Consider the following 19501-nt stretch of genomic DNA (forward strand, 5'->3'; position numbering starts at 1 on the left):
AAGAAATATAATAATTACAAAGAATATCTTACAATAAAATTAATACATTCTCAAAATTAAAAAAATTAAGTATCATTTTGATTTGATATCCAGAATGAATATATTCTTAACATATTCTTACAATTTAATTTGAAATTTAATATGAATTTAACACATCATCAAATCTCAAAATCATTTCAGTATAAGAATTTATATTTCTCATATTCTCAAAATCACAAAATTTTGATTTGATTTCCATTATATATATTGAATCCTATATTTTCTATATTTGGTTTCTACTATGGTTTTCATTTCTATGACAACATATTTTGAGTTATTAAATTCCAGTATTATTAAATTCTCAAAATGAGAAAATTTTGATCAAGATTCCATTATGAATTCTATATCCTCTATATTTCCACTATGATTTCTATATTGAGTATTATATTTTCAACATATTCTCATTCTAAGAATCACAAATAACACATTTTGATTTAAATTCCAATATTACTAAATTCTGATTTGAGTTCCATCGATGACTTCCATTTATGATATTCATACAAATTCATCCAAAATCACAATTTTTTATACTTTTATTTGCAATCTAGCAGGAGGACACATTATCAATTTCCCAAAATCATCAAAATTTAAATTTAAAGAATCAAATATAACTTCACTATACATTTCACGTATTCACAAAACAATTCAAAATACCTAAAAAAGAAAAAAATTCTTACTTGAATGAAAGATTGAAATTATGAAGCATAAATAATAAATATAAATTCACGCACAGTAGTATTTCTCTAAAGTTAGACTTAAAATAACTGAAGAAAGGAAGAAAACTCTTACCTGAGTGAACTCCTCCTCGCCACCGCTGCTGTTGTCCTCGCAGTCGGAGGCATTGAACGCCGCCCTCCGGTTCCTCTTGGGATTGATCAACTGGTGGCGACTCCTGGTGCGCGACGCGCCCTCGGTCAGATTGTAAGGGGCACGCGATGGAAGAAGGCTGTATCGACGATGCCCTGACGACAATACTTTGTGCAGCACCTGGAGACAATAGCAAATGACGTCTTTTGTAATTGTAACGCGATTTGGAACGGTGAAAGCTTCGTTCGCTAATTGTTGTCGCGGATCATTGGAATCGCACGATATTCCATTTTTACGACTTGATCGCATATATATATAGGGTGTCCGTTAATAATTTCTAATAACTTTTTATTCATTTAAGAGGAAATAATCTTTTTGGTAAAAATTAATTCGTCGAAACTTTTGTCGTATATATAGGGTGTCCGTTAATAATTTCTAATAACTTTTTATTCATTTAAGAGGAAATAATCTTTTTGGTAAAAATTAATTCGTCGAAACTTTTGTAGTATATATAGGGTGTCCGTTAATAATTTCTAATAATTTTTTATTTATTTGAGAGGAAATAGTCTTTTTGGTAAAAATTAATTCGTCGAAACTTTTGTCGTATATATAGGGTGTCCGTTAATAATTTCTAATAACTTTTTATTCATTTAAGAGGAAATAATCTTTTTGGTAAAAATTAATTCGTCGAAACTTTTGTAGTATATATAGGGTGTCCGTTAATAATTTCTAATAATTTTTTATTTATTTGAGAGGAAATAGTCTTTTCTTAGTGAAAATTAATTCGTCGAAACTTTTGTCGTATATATAGGGTGTCCGTTAATAATTTCTAATAATTTTTTATTTATTTGAGAGGAAATAATCTTTTTGGTGAAAATTAATTCGTCGAAGTATATATAGGGTTTTCGTTAATAATTTATGGAATTTTTTATACATTTACGATAAGAAGAAAGTTTTTTTGGTAAAAATTAATTCAAAACTTTTGAGACTGTATATTGGGTGCTCGTTAATAATCTATGCAAATTTTTATGAAATCGTAAAAATATATGGGGGGAGGGGAGGGGGGGAACAGTATTTGGATTAAGAATCAAAAATAATCTAATAAGAAATTTGAATCTGAAAATGAAGTTTGGAAAATGTCTTTTTTTTTACGTACTCATAATATTTAAAAAGAAATTATTCTTGATAAAAATTACAGATAGATCGAAATTTAAAATTCAAATCTGAATATTTCCAAACTTTCGAAAATATATATATATATATAAGATATTCGTTAATAATCTACATAACATTCTACGAGAATTATTGATAAAAGATACGGATGGAATCTGAAACTTTTTTCCAAGTTTTGAAATTTCCAAAAATGTATACCGGGTGTTCGTAATAATCTGTAAAAATTTTTATACATTCCTCATATTTCGTGAGAATTAATTTTTGCTAAAAATTAGAGACGGAAACTTTCATGAAAAACTCAGAATCATTATTTCTCTCCTTTCTTTTCTAAATACTAAAAAAAAAAAAAAAAAAAAAGAAAGAGAGAAGATTAGAACAAAAATTTTAAAGAATTTTAATCTCGTTAAAATAGCCTCTCTAACAATCATCATGTTATCTATATCATGATACTGATTTGTGTTTAATCGTACATTTTGTTTAAACTACAACAATTACTAATAATAAAAGGCAAACAGAAATAACGAGACGGTCACGAGTTTTAATTAACAGTTGATAGTAATAAATGTCTTGAAATGTCCCCTTCATCGCACGGATATTGGCACAGAGAAATATTTAAAAAAAAAAAAAAAAAAGAAAAAATGTATCATTAAAATTTATATTTTTTGATCCTCGTTCGTTGGTATTACTCAAAACAAATGAATCAGCCGCGATCACGATTTTTAATTGACTTTTATGATAACTCGATGATTTTCAACAATTCGACGAACATTCCAGAAGCAACCAAAGCAAGACCATCAACCAAATTGTTTTCTCAAATGGCGATTCGTAATTGGGGGATACGATAAATTTTGTTTACACTCGACGCGTGATAATAGAACGTGAGAATTTCACGATGTAAATGACAACACCTCGACTTATAGAATGGCTATTATATAATAACAGTTCTATAATTATCCATGGTAACTTATAGGTACGAACAATGTACATCAATTGCGCAGCAATAACGTATCGAGCGTGATTACCTCTTCATACTTAATTTATAAGGCAGTTAAATGTTACGTATATTTCGTTTAAGCGGAAACTCAAGTTCATGGAACATCAATAATATTTCGAAAATTTAATATTCGTCCCGATTTTTCTTTTTCCTCTTAAGTGAAAAGATATCTCGATATACGATTCGTCGAATAAAATTTCGATTCCGTCGAAAGAGCAACTCCCATATTTTTTTGAAAAAATTTTTGAAATTGGAGATCCTTCCTCGAAAAATTTCATATTGTACGATTCGTTTCATCACTACGATTTTTCTAAAAATAAATTTCTATAAGGAATTTTTATTATTCGAGGATCGATTTTTCTTTTTTTTTTTTTTTTTTCGTTGATTCTTATAGAAAAAAGTTGATTTATATACTCGTCCATTAATTATATAATGTATTATATTGTATAATTATATAATTGAAATTAATTATTAATTACAAAGTATGAGAAGAAGAATTTAAATAAGTCTAATTTTATTGGTTCTCTATTCTTTATTACATTTAGTGATTTAATAGAAATTTAAAACAGAAAATCGTAATTTTCTCAATCAATAATGGAAATAATTTATCGATTAAAATTGAGAAATATATTTTACTTTCCTCCAATTTCAAGAATTTTTCACTTGATCTTGACTTTTTTAACAAAATTCGAGGAATTCTTCTTCTTCTTTTTTTCTTTCTTTTTTTTTAAACAACACTATATTTCTTCTTATACTTCGTTATAACTCGTAATAACGTTTTCAGAAAAACATGGTTGCATAATACCGTGCATAAAACTTGTTTCAAAAAAATTTGCAATCGTTAATTCAGTCCATTAATAAGTAACTTTTAATTAAAATAAAAAAAAAATTACATATAACTTATATAACAGAAAATAACATTGATATGCGAATCGTAATTTCAATAATTTTACGAATCAATAAATAAGATAAATAAGATAACAAAAAAATAAAACTAATTTCGTTAATAAAATTTTAAACAATGTCTGCACAATACTGATAAATAATAAAAAAACAAATTCACAACATTTGCTCTTCGTCGTTATAAAAAAGAAAAAAGAAAAAATAAAAATATAAAATAAAAAAAAAATAATATAACGCAATGAAATTGACAAAAAGAATTTGTGCAATGGAATGTTAAGCCGGATACAACGGAGGAACCATTTTCGTTTGAAAAAAAATAGCAGAGGGTTTTACACTTCGATTCGAATTCTAAACGCGAGTAGAATAATATTCAAGTGATTCCTCGAATCTTACATAAGTGTAGCAGTGCATTTTGCGTCAATGATTCTACCAGTCTCTATGTTACATAATGAACATTCGAAATTGAATTCATCTTTCTTGCTCAAATCGATGGATGAATCCTAACCTGTAATTTCCAATTACAGTCGTCTTTTCTGACGACGTCGTTAAATCTCGATTTATTTTTCGATTATTTATCGATCGATCGTCGGTAGTTTACCACAGAAGATCTATATGGGTGATTTTATAATTTTAAAACACTGTTTTCTAATATTTTTTTGAAACACGACTTGACTTCTTTTCTATACTTGGTAAATAAAGTGTAACGCTTAATTTCATTGAAATTTTCAACATTTTATAAATTATTCCAATAAATATGTATTTTTTAATATTTTATCTTTTGTGTAATTTATAATTATACATATATTTGTAGAAAACATTTCGGTGATCATTAAATTTTACAAAATTTAAAAGATCTATTGAAACTAATAATTTTTGGATATACATGAATTGATACTTTTTTTAGATAGCAAATATCGAATTGTATCGATTGACATTTTAAAAAACATATAATTCCATTAAAAAAAAAACAAAATTGTCTTTCGTATGATCAGGAAAGAATTAATAATTTTATCTGAAACATTTTTCGCTACGAATAACATTGAGAAAACCAAAATATTGCACTTTGTACATTTACAATTCAAACAGGTTAAGTAACTCATTAATATTTAAATGAGAATTAACCCAAAAAAAATCCAAACGAGAAATATACATATATAAATCTGAAGAATATGCAGAGAAAAATTAATTACGATTCGTATAACGAATTCGATTCAAACGTATCGAGTTACACGTGATTACCACTAGCCTTGCCTTCAATGTGGACTAGCCTTGGGTCACTCACCTGAAGATAGAGGCTTATTGAAACGATCATCGACTGATGCGGCATCTGTGAGGTCAGCAAGGAAATAAATTTGTTTTTCTTTTGTTTTGGATCTTGTATTTTTTTCTTTTCTTTTTTTTTTTTCTTTCTTCGAAATATATAGGAATTCAAATATTCGCGAATTTATTATACAATAAAGAATTGAATTGTATGAACAACTCTGTCTAATGATTCGAAATATTCCATGAATGTCAATCATGGAATATTTATTTATATATTTAGGTTATTCGTTTTCACATCTACAGACAATACTTTAGTAGAAAGAAAATACGACATTATTGAAATTCATTAGATAATTATTAAAGTCTAAAAGATAATTATGATAATTTGAGTTAGTTTTTTTTTTCATTTTTTCTGGAAATGATGAAGCTATTTTTAATATGTTTATAAATTTGTTTGATCGTGATTTATGATATTGGTAAGTATAATTTTTATAAATTAAATTTTAATGGTTATATTTATATTCTTATTTCTTATATTTATATTTCTTATATATAGTCTTTTTAATAATAATATCTTCTTAATTATATCTAAGTCTTATTTTATAATGAAATTAAATAAAAATAAAAAATTCAATGTAGATATATAAATATAATTAAATCTTACATAAATGCAAAGACAAAAATAATTAATAATTTGCAATTCGTGTTTATGTCAAAATCAAAATACAACTATTTTTCTCACATTACTTGTCAAATAAAAATAATAAAATATCTAAAACATTCTTTAATTTAACAAATACAAATTAAAAAATTTTTAAATTTAATATTTCAATAATAATCAAAAATATTTTAATTCTGACAAATCCTTGCCGTTATCTAAAAGAATTAACAACTGAATGTATATAATTCTCTTACAAACAAGTTAAATATTAGCCAATAAAAATTCAATATATACCCAAATATAATTAAATTCTATATAAATATTTAAGTATTAAATAAATTTTATATGAGTTACATAAATACAAGGATAAGATATAAATGTTAAAAATTAAAAGGAAAGAAACAATTTAATTACATTTTAAATATTTATTACTATATTTCTACTTTGATTTTCTCGTAATCATCATATTTTCAAGAATCAGTGACTGGATTCATATATAATTATATCTTATAATTAACAAGGTAAATATAAAAATTCATTAAAATATATATAAATATTTAAGATTCTACATACAATTTATTCTACATAAGTATCTATACATAAGTTAACTGTTATGTTCATAAGTTACATAAATGCAAAGATAAGTACAAAATATTTAAAACAACTGAATATTCTAACTACATTTCAAATATTCGTTGTTTTATTTCAACTTTGATTACTTTCACAACCATCATCGTATTTTCAAGAGTTTATTGGATACACGTATACAATTCTTTCTTTCACGGAACGAAATCCTCTTTGAGAGGGATCCTAGAGCATTTATTCTCATTTTAATATGGTCAAAATGCACGGTATAGTGAAAGATCAAGATACCAGCGACGGAGTCAGCGAGAATATAGTAGGTAGAAAAGAAATGGATGTGTGTGTTTGACAGCATTTCCGGTACGGCCTGAAGTGATGTAGCTTAATGACTCAGTATATGATAGCCAGGTGAGTGACCCGTCCCCAGGGCAATGATAACTATACCCGCGAGAGCATGCTTGCTTCGCTCTGTTCATCGCGTGACAATTTCTTTTTCTCAAGATCTTTTATTTTCAATTATTGTAATCGAATTTTTTTTTTTTTTTTTTTTAGGATTTCAGAATCATGCATCATCAAAAATGCGAGAAATAGGATAACTGAAAGACAAATGTGTATGGATATTATTTAAAGTGCCAAGTTTCTTTCTATAGATTCATGATTATCTGTTTTTTTATTTTTCTTTGAGACTTGAGAAGGATACAATAATTGGAAAAGAAACATTTTATTTAAGAACAGAGATTTTTATGTAAAAATTAATGATTTATGAGCATCTAATTTTTATAATTCTAAGCATTAATAGCAGCAGTTTTATATCTCACTTTAAAAAACGATTTAAAGAATTTAAATATTATTGAAAAATTAAGAAAAGAATTTTAAATACAACTTAATATTCAAATTTACGAAATTTGCGCTTAAACAAAAGCATAAAATATTAGTCAAATTAGTCATACATACATATATATGTCAAAGGATCACAGACTTTTATGGGGAGGAAAGGCAAGGCGCGAAAGGTGAACATAGTTCATACAACAATGTAACATTTAGATTGACGTAAAAAAATCGACATACCTTGATTAATTCGTGACGCACAGCTTGAGGATTCTTATCAATGGCGACGCTAATGCAAAGAGCAAACAATGCCTCCTCGTGTCTTCCTAGCGCGGACAAAGCCACCCCGCGTCTGTAATGACCCTGTTAATATATAAAAGATGAAAGAAATTTTAACAGTTGAAGTTCTATTCTAATAAATCACTTAAATAATTTATTATTTAAAGCTTCGAAGAGTCAAAGTTAGGTTAGGTTGGATTAGAAGAAAAATGGTCAACTACTAAATGGTGAAATAAATGTTATTCGAATATTTTAAAAAAAGTTAAAATAATTTTATTCGTGATTTTAACTAATAAATTTTTCGACCCTATTTAGTATTAAGAAGTATTTATCGATTTGAAATAATAAAATAAGTATATTGATTGGAATTGTGAATATTATTATAAATACAATTTATTATAATTACATATTAATAAATTGTACAATTTTAATGTTGATTCTCGAAGAAAAATTATTTACACGAAGAAAATTTCTTTCACTCGTCGTGTGTTTCTTTATAAACTTGTTTTGACTCAGAGATCTGATCTAACCTATTTAGATTGGAAGTAATATGTTACTATGCGTGGTTTGAGAGAGTTTGATTTGGGATTGAGTTAAGGATGGAGGGACAATACGTCGCCAAACATGTGATCAAACAACGTGCCAAGTGGGAGAAACACACTGTGTCTCATAATTTCCATACGAAAAAAATTTAATTGAACAAAATTTTTATGAAAGCAAGATTTTCTATTCCTAATAATTTATATATAATGTTCTTAAATATCATTTTTACACAATATTTATTTAATTTTTCTTATTTTTCATTTATATTTCATTTTCTTTAAATATATTTTTAAACTAATTTTTATACTAACAATATTAAATTAATAATTTATAACTCGATATCTCTTCTGTAACTCCGATTATAACTACTAATTCGATAATTTTTAATAACAATGATTAATGACAAACATAGAATCTGCATTGTATTAGAAAATTTCGATTAAAAATTGTATAACAAATTATAACAATGAAAAAAATTCAAAATAAAAGTCAATTATTATATTCATGCACTAATAAAATAAAATCACAATTATCATTATGTTGGAATAATATTAAAAAAATTGTTTCACTTCATACACAGTCAAAAGTAAAATTTATAATAGATAAAGAAAACATATTAAATTTATAATTAAAATTAATTATTTTTTCGTTCATGCAAAATGAAAACTACATGTACATGTATATGTACATGTGTAAAACTACATGTATTATTATTCGTTACACGATGTCCTAACGCGATAATGTATACAGAAAAAGGAGTTTCTCACCTTGCCCCAGTCCGGTCGTAGCCTAACAGCATGATCAGCATCCGTGAGGGAGGCTTGAGGTCTATTCAGCAAGAGCAAAACGTGAGCCCTGTTGCTAAGATGGAGTGGGCTGTTTGGCGCTGAAACAGGAGGAAACACGAACATAAAGCATTGCTAGAATATTGACTCCAAAGAGTTGGAGATTGGGAGGGTCTCTTGGCAACAAAATTGCCTCTTTTGTTCCATTGGAAACCTTTTCCCCTTGATTAAATTGTGGAAAAGATTTCACGTGACATGTGTGGCAAAAATATTAGTGTTTTCATGCTTTACAAACGGATATTTTTAACTTTTGTTTTTTTAATTTTGCTTTTTTTAAAATTTATAATGAAAAATTTAGAATAATATTTTATATCACCTGATAAATATTTATTTATTAGTTACTGTTATCTCATATTATGATGACTTTCTTTTTTGACGATGATATTGTGATTTTTTAAAATAAAATTTTGTTTACATGTTACAGTGCAAGTAAACATTGCTATCTGATGAATATTAATTAAATTAATATGTAGATATCAAATAAAGAAATTTAAAAGACGCGAAGACAAAAATATCTTCATTTACATTCTACTCCTGATGAATACAAATATCCATACATCCGAAACTCACTAAATCATTAATTCCTGTTCTTAAATCGCTATTCGATAAACGTCGTCATCGAGATTTCGCGACGAAAATGTTGAACGAGAAGCCACTTCGTTTGAATAATGTATAAAGCGAACTAGTAAATTAAGAAATTAGTTGATCGTCACAGAATTTTCAATTATTTTATATCTTTCCTGAAAAAAATAATATAAATTGACATATTATTCGTTTATTATTGATTATATTATTGATTGAAACATTAATAAAATAAATACAATCAATAATAGGATAACAATAATGACTAACCAATAAATTGATATCGTTCGTTTTATAGGTTATGTTACTTATCAACCTTTTATAACCAGTTTTAAAGTTTTTAAGAAAAGATAAAATAAGCAGAGTTCTTCTTCGCAATAAAATTACCAAACTTAATAAAACAGGATAATAATTACAATAACTCGATGCAATTCGTTTTATAAGTTATGTACGAGGAGGAACGTTGTGCAATACAAGCGTAGACGTATATTCGTCTCGAATTTATTTCGAAAACGTTTTACATGTTAAATCATTTTTTCTTTTTTTTTTTATTGATTTGACCTTCGTTCAGATTTAATTCAAGGAATATAATATAATAATTTTTTAAGAATTATATAAAGATAAAGATTATCGATCTACAAAATCTGCAAAATAATGTGCAATGATAATTTAAATTTGAATTAAATTACAGTAATTAATTAGATTACACAAGACATTAGATTATAAAATTATATTTTATATTTCGATCAACTCGACAAATTCTATTTGATCTTTGAATTGATTTGTGATTGCAATCAAATATTTCTTTTCTAAAATTCATGAGAATTATTTGTTGATCTATTTAAAGTTTTTTTAAAAAAAAAAACAAAATCTTATACAGAATTATAATATTAAATATAAATGTTTAATTTATATATAATATTCTTTCAAATTTCTAGATATAGTTTTTTCTAGATATTATTTCTTTGAAATAATGCAAATTATAATTTAATTAATTAAAATATTCTAACTATCATTCGAAATTTTTAATATTTTTATTTAAAAAATTTCATTTTAAATTTCTAAAAAACACAAGACTTAGTTATGTTTAAAAATATTGAAACATAACCTTACTTAATATAAAAGAACTTGAAATATCATTAAATATCAACATATCTCAAGAAATAAAAAGAAATATTATATGAGAAGATTTAACTTTAAAAATAGAGCATTAACACAAGATTATAATATCGAACAATCATTGGATACATCTCGAATGTAAACAAAACGGTTTCAGTTATTTCTCTCATATTTCTTGATCATAGAAATCGATCTATTGCAATGTTTTTATCCTATAATTTGCTCAAGGTAAAGTTTACTATGAACGAAACGTTCGTCTATATAAACCGAATGCGAAGACTTACGCTTCGGAACATCGTCGTATAACTTTCTCGAAATAGGTTTGTACGCGGTCACGATTTCGATGGCATCCGTTCCTCTGAGTTAATGCACGTTCAACTGCAATGTATGGAATACCAACGTTTCACCATTCTTCATAATTTATTATCAATTTATTATTAATTTATTTTTTAATATACATTTTTTCTTTTTTTTAATTTTCTAAATAATTTGAAATTAAAGTAAAAATTGCAGAAAAACTACATCTTTTTCTTCAATTTCGATGATTTTTAAATATATTATAAAGGACGAGATTCTGAATCATGCTAATGCATACTTTGTTATGGATATAAGCGGTATTATAACAATGTATGTAATAGCAATTCTCTTCTTTTTTTTAAAATAAATATCTCGAAAACTGAAAAAAAAGAAAAAAAATTATTTAAAATTTCATTTTTTATATAGTATAACTCCTTGTCTTATAATCTTTAATCGAAAAATATTGCACCAGAAAATACTTTAATTTCGTTCAAAATTTCGTACGAATCGATCAAAATAAAATTGTAAAGAAATGAAAATATTTTTATAAAATAAAATAAAATTTACGATAAATTTTAAAATTTATGACATACTACATTTCTATTACACACTTAACCTAATCTACCTCCTCTAAAATCTTATATCTCAGAAATTATAAGACAAATTAAAAGTTATTGATATAGAATACATAATTGATCTATATATAATAATTCTATTTACAATTAAATATATTTTTTAAAAAATTTTCTACAACAATTGTATTCTAATCCTTAGCCAAAAATTAAGAATACTTATAATTTTCAATATTTTTGTGTCTTTAAAATCTAACAATAATTTGTATTAATTATTTTTATTAATTATGAAAAATTCATTAGAAACTGTACTTTTTAAATATTTAGATTTCATAAAACGCATTAACGCAAAAAACTTTTATTCAACATTCCTGAAATTATTCCAACAAAACTTTTATCCTATAACAAAGTTACAAGAGTTGATCAATGCCAATCGCATTCGATCGGTAACAAAGGGATCCGGTTAATCGAGTATTCATACATTGTCGCGAGAGGCGCGTTTAAAGAAGATTTACGAGAATGCAGTGGCCGCGGTCACTGTTGATAAATGGAACTCGATGAATCGGTTCGACTTGGCATTGGCGGTGATCAAGCGTGGCGGAAATTCGTCCTCGACCAGGCAAGGGTCTCTACTCGACGGAGGCAATGACATTGTGACCAATGCCAGGATGTATCGACAGATGCCTAAAGCTCTTCGCTCGTAAGTGAATATTTTTTCTATTGCTATAATGTAGTATTTTTGCTTTATTATATATTTATGAATATGAATATGTTTAAAAATTATTTCTTTTACAAGTGTGATACAGTGATCATGATCGTGTTCACTTGAAAAAAATACTTTCGAGAGTTTTACTACGAATATATTCATAACCTAACCTAAGAGTAATACTTTTGAGAATTGCTTCTTGAGAATTGAATATTAAAATAACTGTAAAATATAATAATTTTAGCAGATTAATAACCAAATGAATGAATACTTTTGACATATAAATAAAATTTTTGAAAATTGATCTCGAAAATATATTTTTATAATAATCTAGTGGAATAATAAAATCGAAGATGTGAATACATTTAAGAGTTGACCGTATTTACTTGAAGAAATTGTCGAGAGTTGCCTTTGAGAATTAAACTACAGGAAAAGTTACTCTATTGAATTATTAACTAAAAATACATTTAAGAGTAAAACTTTTAAAAATTCGAGAGTAGAGTGACTGTCCGATAGTATCCATTAGCAAAAAATATCTCTTGAGAGGGCACTCTCAAGATTTTTAATCTCGATTATATCTGCACTTCAAATTTAAATAGCGATGACCAACAATAATGATTTAACGTATATAATAATAATTTATAAATAATTTCACAATCGAACGAATCGATCGAACGAACACTGAATATAGGTTATTGAATATAGGTTAGAACAATATTTCTTAACCTTTCTTAAATCAATATAAATCGAAATAATAATTTCATCATCATTAATTCTCTCTAAACTCAAAAAAAATTCAAACGACAAAAAAAAATTATTTATTTTTAGATCCAATCAAGAATACAAGAATAACATTTTAAAATTCCAATGATACTTGCATACGAACCAAGATACATCCGACCAGTTCCACGAAACATCTGGATCTCGTTCTGGACCAATCACGTGTCAGACATTCAAGGGAAAGGTTGTTGCATACATCTTTGATTTTATGCGTGTTTCACAGTGAAAGAATGCTCGAACGATATGTCTGAGACTCGCAAGAAGCTATTTATCGAAGAAAAAAAAAAAGGAGAAAAGAACGTGACATACCGGATTCAGTGAAGCAGTTAAGAAGGCTATGGTTTTTCTGCTTCTCTTTAGAAGGCAATCGCGTGGGCAGATTATTACTCGCGTCTGTGTGAAATTGTTGTCGAGCATTGCGACTGATAACTCGTTCTTGGAATGAATTGATTCCATCGATTGACTACATTATCTTGTTCTTCGGTTCAAAACAAATTTCTTTTTACGAGAGAATTTCATATCTTTTTTTTTTTTTTTTTTTTTTTAAATAAATAAATTTAACGACGACAGAACTTTTATTAAATATATTTTTACATTTGAGATTTATTTTTTTTAGAACTTTAAGATTTTTTGTTTTCTTTCTATCTTCAATATCGAACAACTAAATTGTTATTAGAAGTTTACTAGTTTCATTAGAATATTATTACAACTTTCTATTGTATTTCATCTCTAAATTTCAAGTTCGTATACAACTTTATTAAAGCTTTTTTAGTTCCAAGTTTAACATTTATTGGAATACTGTACAATTTTATATGATACGATTACTTTTCAGAATTATATTTATTTTTTAATATTTTCACTTTCGAATCAATATGTGGTATAAAATGCTATTAAAACTTTTTTAGTTTCAAGTTTATCACTGATTGAAGTATTGTACAGCAATTTTATATTACACGAGATTGCGACGCTATATTACTTTTCAGAATTTTATGATTTTTTCATTCCACTTCCAACGCTATTAAAACTTTTTCATTATTCAGTTTTCCAGTTGAAAATGAATGCCTGTGGATTATCGATTTGTACAATACTCGTTTTGCTGCCTTATTATTCCATTTTTTTTTTATTATTATTATTATTATTATTATGCACTTTTGATGTCACTCGATTATGTATGTAATCAGCACAACACAGCATGGAAAACGAACATTACAATGATAATCGATAATCGACCCACATTCATTTTCAATCAGACGACGAAAACAACACAATATTAAAACTTCTCGTTTCATTTAACAATAGAGAGAGAGAGAGAGAGAGAGAGAGAGAGAGAGAGAGAGAGAGAGAGAGAGAGAGAGAGAGAGAGAGAGAGAGAGAGAGAGAGAGAGAGAGAGAGAGTCTTTCGTTGGATAATATTTTCTTTACAGTTTCTTCACTTATTAATTTTTATTCCATTGAATAAAAAGAGGAGGAGAAAAAAAATTATTTCATATTTAACAATTTAATGATAAAGAGAAACAAAAGTATTTAATAATATTCTCTCTCCATTCTTTTTCTTTACTTATTCATTTTCAAATAAAATTTCACCGAATTATGAGATTCATCTGGACAATTGGCAATTAATAAATTTATTCATTAATTCGATCCTATTATATTACGTCACAATTTCCTGTCTACAGAGTCGAGCGCCAAGACCGAGTATAATCGATTATACACTTATCCCACTTAATCAACTTGATTATGGTTTAAAAGAGGTTGCGTTAACGAGTTTAACAACTGCATGTCTGCTTTACTGATTTATTTCTTCTCGGAATAACATGTGTCTAATAACGCTGTGAGAGAAAGGGTTGGAATCTTAGAATTTGTTTAAAATTGTTTCTCTTTTTTTTCAACGAATCGGATTAATAAACATGATCGACGATATTGATCGATAATATTTTCAATTTTGACGTGATATTCAATAATAAATATTTTTTTTCTTTTAATCATTTCGATAATTATTGTTGCATTCAATAAAAATTAAAATTAACCAATATAAATTGACAAATAATTGGTTATTAATTTATTTACTCGTTCGATGATTATGTATATTAAAAAAAAAAGATGATTAATTATATTTTCATTTATTTGTTCAGAAACATATATTTCAAATATGCAGAATTCAACCTGTTTCCCTAAACAATTAATATGAAAACAATTGTCGCCATTTGATCATGATCGAATTAAAGAATAGCATGTAAAATAAATTTTAGAAAAAAGAAATTTGAAAAAAATTTAGAAAAGAAAAATCTATTCTTAAAATAATAATTAATTTCGGATAATAATTGGAAAGTTATTAGCATCTCGATAAAGTATTTTTAGAAACTGCACATATTGATAATAATTAATTATATATCAGAATTTAATGAGAATAACACGAAATTTATTTATCCTTCAAACCAATAAATCGTGAAATGTATCGACGAAAAAAAATTTTATTATCATCTTACAATCTAATCTTCGTGCCTAATTCATGAAGTATTTTTCTTCATTACACGAAGCGAAAATATTTTTAATTTTTATAATAATATGTATGTGCGACGAGGAAAATTGTCCGTTTCGAAGAGATGAAATATATTATATCCTCTCGAAGTCGCAGCAGTTTGTTAAAGAGAATACGGATACGAGATCTCTGTCAATTTTATTTCCAAGTTGACTGAACAAGCAATGCGTTATTTCTCCCAATCGATACAACGAACTACATTAGTCAAGATAAGTAAAATACTATCTGCAAATACGGTTGTTCCAATTTTCACATGCGAGACATTGATTTCACGTAACAAATTTATTATACGTTCTAATTATTTTTCTTTTTCGTGGCGATAAATATATATTTATCTCTGAATAATAATGAACGATATAAAAATAAAGAATATTATGACGTGATAAAATTTTCAGAAATTTTGAAAATTAAATAATTTTTAGGTTAGGTTAATTAATTAATTAATTAGATTTAAAAAGATTTTCTGATTTTCTGTTCTTGCAATTCATTAAATTTCTCAACTTCAATGTTTATATAGCTTTGAACTAATTTTAAAAGTTATTGATAGTAAAATTTATATATAATTGTTATGTATTTGTGATATACAAGAAAAATCAAAATGATAATAGAAATATGAATCGAAAATCGATCAAATTTCTGCTATCTCTTTTAAAATATTTTTTAATTTTTAGTAACAATATCTCAAAGTGTAGTTTATTGCATTGAGGTTAAATGCGCCTTCATTTATCATAAGTACGAAGTTCACTGATATTTTGAATCAACTTGTAAATAATTATTTACTTATTTATATTTTATTTATATTTATTTTATGAATCCATAACAAAATTACAAAGAATGTCCTTTCTTTTACAAAAAAAAATTCCTCGTCATATTATGTAAAACTGAATATTATAAATCATTGTCATACAAAATAGAAAAGAAAATGATAATAATCTCGAAACAATTAAAAGAAAACAAAAAAAAAAAAAAGAATAAGAAAAGAAAAAAAAGGATTTCTTACATTATTATATTATATTTAATTATTATACTAATCTCTTCATATTAAAATTAAAAGATTCTAAACATCCATCATCATATAACATAACAAATCATAAAAACAAAAAGATAACCTATAACAACTACTACGTTATTTCTCTTCGCATTAAAATTAAAATATTCTAAAAAAAAACGTTTATTCACCAAGAAAAATCATACAAAGACAAAAAAATAATTTATTTACAGCTGTTACATTATTCCTCTTCACATTAAAACTAAAACATTTTGAACATTTATCATCATATGACACAAATCTCAAAAACAAAGCTATAACCAAAAACTGTATACGATCATGTAAGAAAAAGAGAAGACAAAGGATTAAGTTAACAGGGCGCAGCACTTGAAGGAACAAGCAACAGAGGAACAGCAGCAACGACAAGCACGACGATGAAGTACGCGGCCGGGTGACCGACCTTTACGTAACGCTTGGCTGTTTGCGCCGGAACGGGTGACGTCCATTCGATCCAACAGCGATGCGTCGTCCGATGCAGCTGCACTACAGAGAGAGAGAGAAGCTTCCTCCCACCCCGATCCTGACCACCGTTCAAACCGCTGGACGACTACCTGCGACTCGAGCGCCACGATCGAGGGCACGGAGAATGGGGAATCGAAGCGAAGACAATGGAAAGATGCTTTCTTTCGAATGTACATGTGACGTGCTTTGTTAAGAATAAGTGTGATTTTTGGATTTTTACTTTTACGTTTAATAATTCGATAGATAATATTCCTTGATCTATAAACATTGAGTCATCGTGTACCATGCGATTAAAGATAAAGAGGATAGAAAGATGAAATTTTGATTTGAATGCCTTTTTCTGTGTGCTATGATACTTTCCAAGTGAGTGATTTGTCCAATGTTTTTTAAAAATGATAGTTTATTAAACTATGAATTTCGAGTCATCGTATATTATATGATCTCACCTGAAAGAAGAATATTTTCTTTATGAATGCAATGTTATGATATATTTTATTGTGAATATGGTTTTCGAACATATTTGCTTTTATCTTTAGTAATTAAATAACAAATCCCTTAATCTATATATTTTGCTTTAAACTTTTGATATTTTCTTTCTACGTTCTTTTTTTAATCAATAATTACATATTCGAGAATATTAAGATTCCTTAAGGCAACGCCAAACTGTCTATTTCTGTGTAATCTATATGACTACGTGTATATATGTAACAAACAATATCTAAATTCCATTTCTAACGTAATCTTCCAAGTAAAAATACATGTTTACATGATATAGGAAGATCGATGTATCACATCGTTCCAAGATTTTCTCGAAATATTATAATTCAAGTTCGACGTAGAAGCAGATGTGGCGAGTTGGCTAGGTGTGAAAAACATACACCTCAACGTATCAACAACGTGCACTCTCCATACTTATATTCCCTCCTTCTATTCTGGCAACGATCAATAATGCTCCACGTGTTGGCTAGCAGAACGTGCGCCGGGACGACATCGTCCCTTGACACGCCACTTGCCAAAGTATTCTCGCGTATTTCTTCCCGTGTTGCGCCGGTTTGCATCATCCTTGGAAATCGTGAGGCGCGCATACAACGCGCGTACAACACGTGTCGTTTTGCATACGACATGCTAGCCATTCTCTTCCACTGTTAGCGTCTAAGCCAATTCGATTTAAATATTTCGATTTGTTTTTCAGGAATCATGTTTTTAAATTTTTTTTTTTTCTTTGTGTACTTTTTTTCGAAGAGATGAACATAACCTAAGTCTAATAGTTCGTCTCTTATATTGAGTATCTCTCTATTTATCAAGTAGCATGATAAAATAAAATATCTTAATAAGTATGATAAAATAAATATACTCGATGCAAGATTATCTTTATTCATCGAGTAATATGATAAAATATCGAGTAATATAAAAGTTTAAAACAAAGTTTGTATTGTTTTCATCAATAATGTCATCAAAATGATCTCATTTTAACAATAAAAATGATGATAATAAATATTCACCATTTTCAAATTCATTGTAAATATTAATCTAATCTAACCTAATCAAAATCATCACAATATGCTTAAGAAAATCAAATTTTAAATATGCACTATAACTTTTATATCAATGAATTTTTAAACTCGAAAAAATATATTTTCTAATCTATATTAATTTAACTTATCTTACTAACTAATTTAACTTAATTAAAATTGAATTTTTAGCCTATGACTAATCAAATTTGAAATATTATATGTATATTAATAATGAATTAATGTATATACATGTATATTAATGAATTCTTAGGTAAGTGATAATATATTTCATTTACATTTCTTATCTTTCATATATTGAATAATTATGTCAAAAAATATGAAAAAAAAAAAGAAAAAAAAAAGAAAATTTTGAAAAAGTGAAATGCTTCGAAATTTGGTTGGCAAATTTATCGGCGTCATTGGATTCTTTTGATACATAGAAATGGCAACATTTTCCGGATGCTTTCGCGCGCCAAAATAATTGCAACGATTCGAAAGTCTTGCGTAACAAAAACAGTTGCATATTGGCAAGAACGCGACGAGATTTTATGATAAACATGAAGAATTTCCTTTGTTCAATAGTATCTTTCATATATCATATCTTTTACATTTTTTTTTTCAATGTTAAAAATCATTACTCGATGGTTGATCGATAAGATTTAATCTCTTGATATTTGAGGTTATGTTTCATAATTATAGATAATTCGTTTAACATTGACTATAATTTTAAATTATCTTTTTTCACAATTGAATCTTAAATGATTAATATTCTTTCTTTCTTTTTTTTTTTTTTTTTTTTTTTTGGATATTTATAAATTCTGAAAAACATCCAAGATAACAAGGCAACTCGATTTTATCTGTGTCTGCTTTTTCAAATATGATTTTTCTTTAGGAGATTTGTTTTGAATTTTATTACACAAGAATAACGAAAGAATTGACAATACTTAATATTATCAGGAAAAGTA

At 26.7% G+C, this 19501-nt stretch overlaps 1 protein-coding gene and 1 long non-coding RNA gene across 2 annotated transcripts in view; one reads left to right on the forward strand and one right to left on the reverse strand.

Annotated features, from left to right (window-relative positions):
* The window catches only part of LOC100866800 (LON peptidase N-terminal domain and RING finger protein 3), a 63744-nt gene that overhangs the window by 9816 nt on the left and 34427 nt on the right, over nucleotides 1-19501 (reverse strand). The window contains exons 2-4 of the mRNA XM_003692440.4: nucleotides 8840-8958; nucleotides 7491-7613; nucleotides 829-1026 (exon numbers count right to left, since the gene is read on the reverse strand). Coding sequence (XP_003692488.2) covers nucleotides 829-1026; nucleotides 7491-7613; nucleotides 8840-8958 — 440 coding nt within the window. The remainder of the gene's footprint in view (nucleotides 1-828; nucleotides 1027-7490; nucleotides 7614-8839; nucleotides 8959-19501) is intronic.
* LOC147657227 (uncharacterized) lies at nucleotides 11967-13958 on the forward strand. Its single transcript, XR_015292841.1, has 2 exons — nucleotides 11967-12187; nucleotides 13022-13958. It is a non-coding gene; the product is annotated as an uncharacterized LOC147657227 (long non-coding RNA).

Source organism: Apis florea, unplaced genomic scaffold (genome assembly GCF_048593485.1).
Source record: "Apis florea isolate Af1SG1 unplaced genomic scaffold, ASM4859348v1 contig_3203_pilon, whole genome shotgun sequence".
Classification (NCBI taxonomy): domain Eukaryota; kingdom Metazoa; phylum Arthropoda; class Insecta; order Hymenoptera; family Apidae; genus Apis; species Apis florea.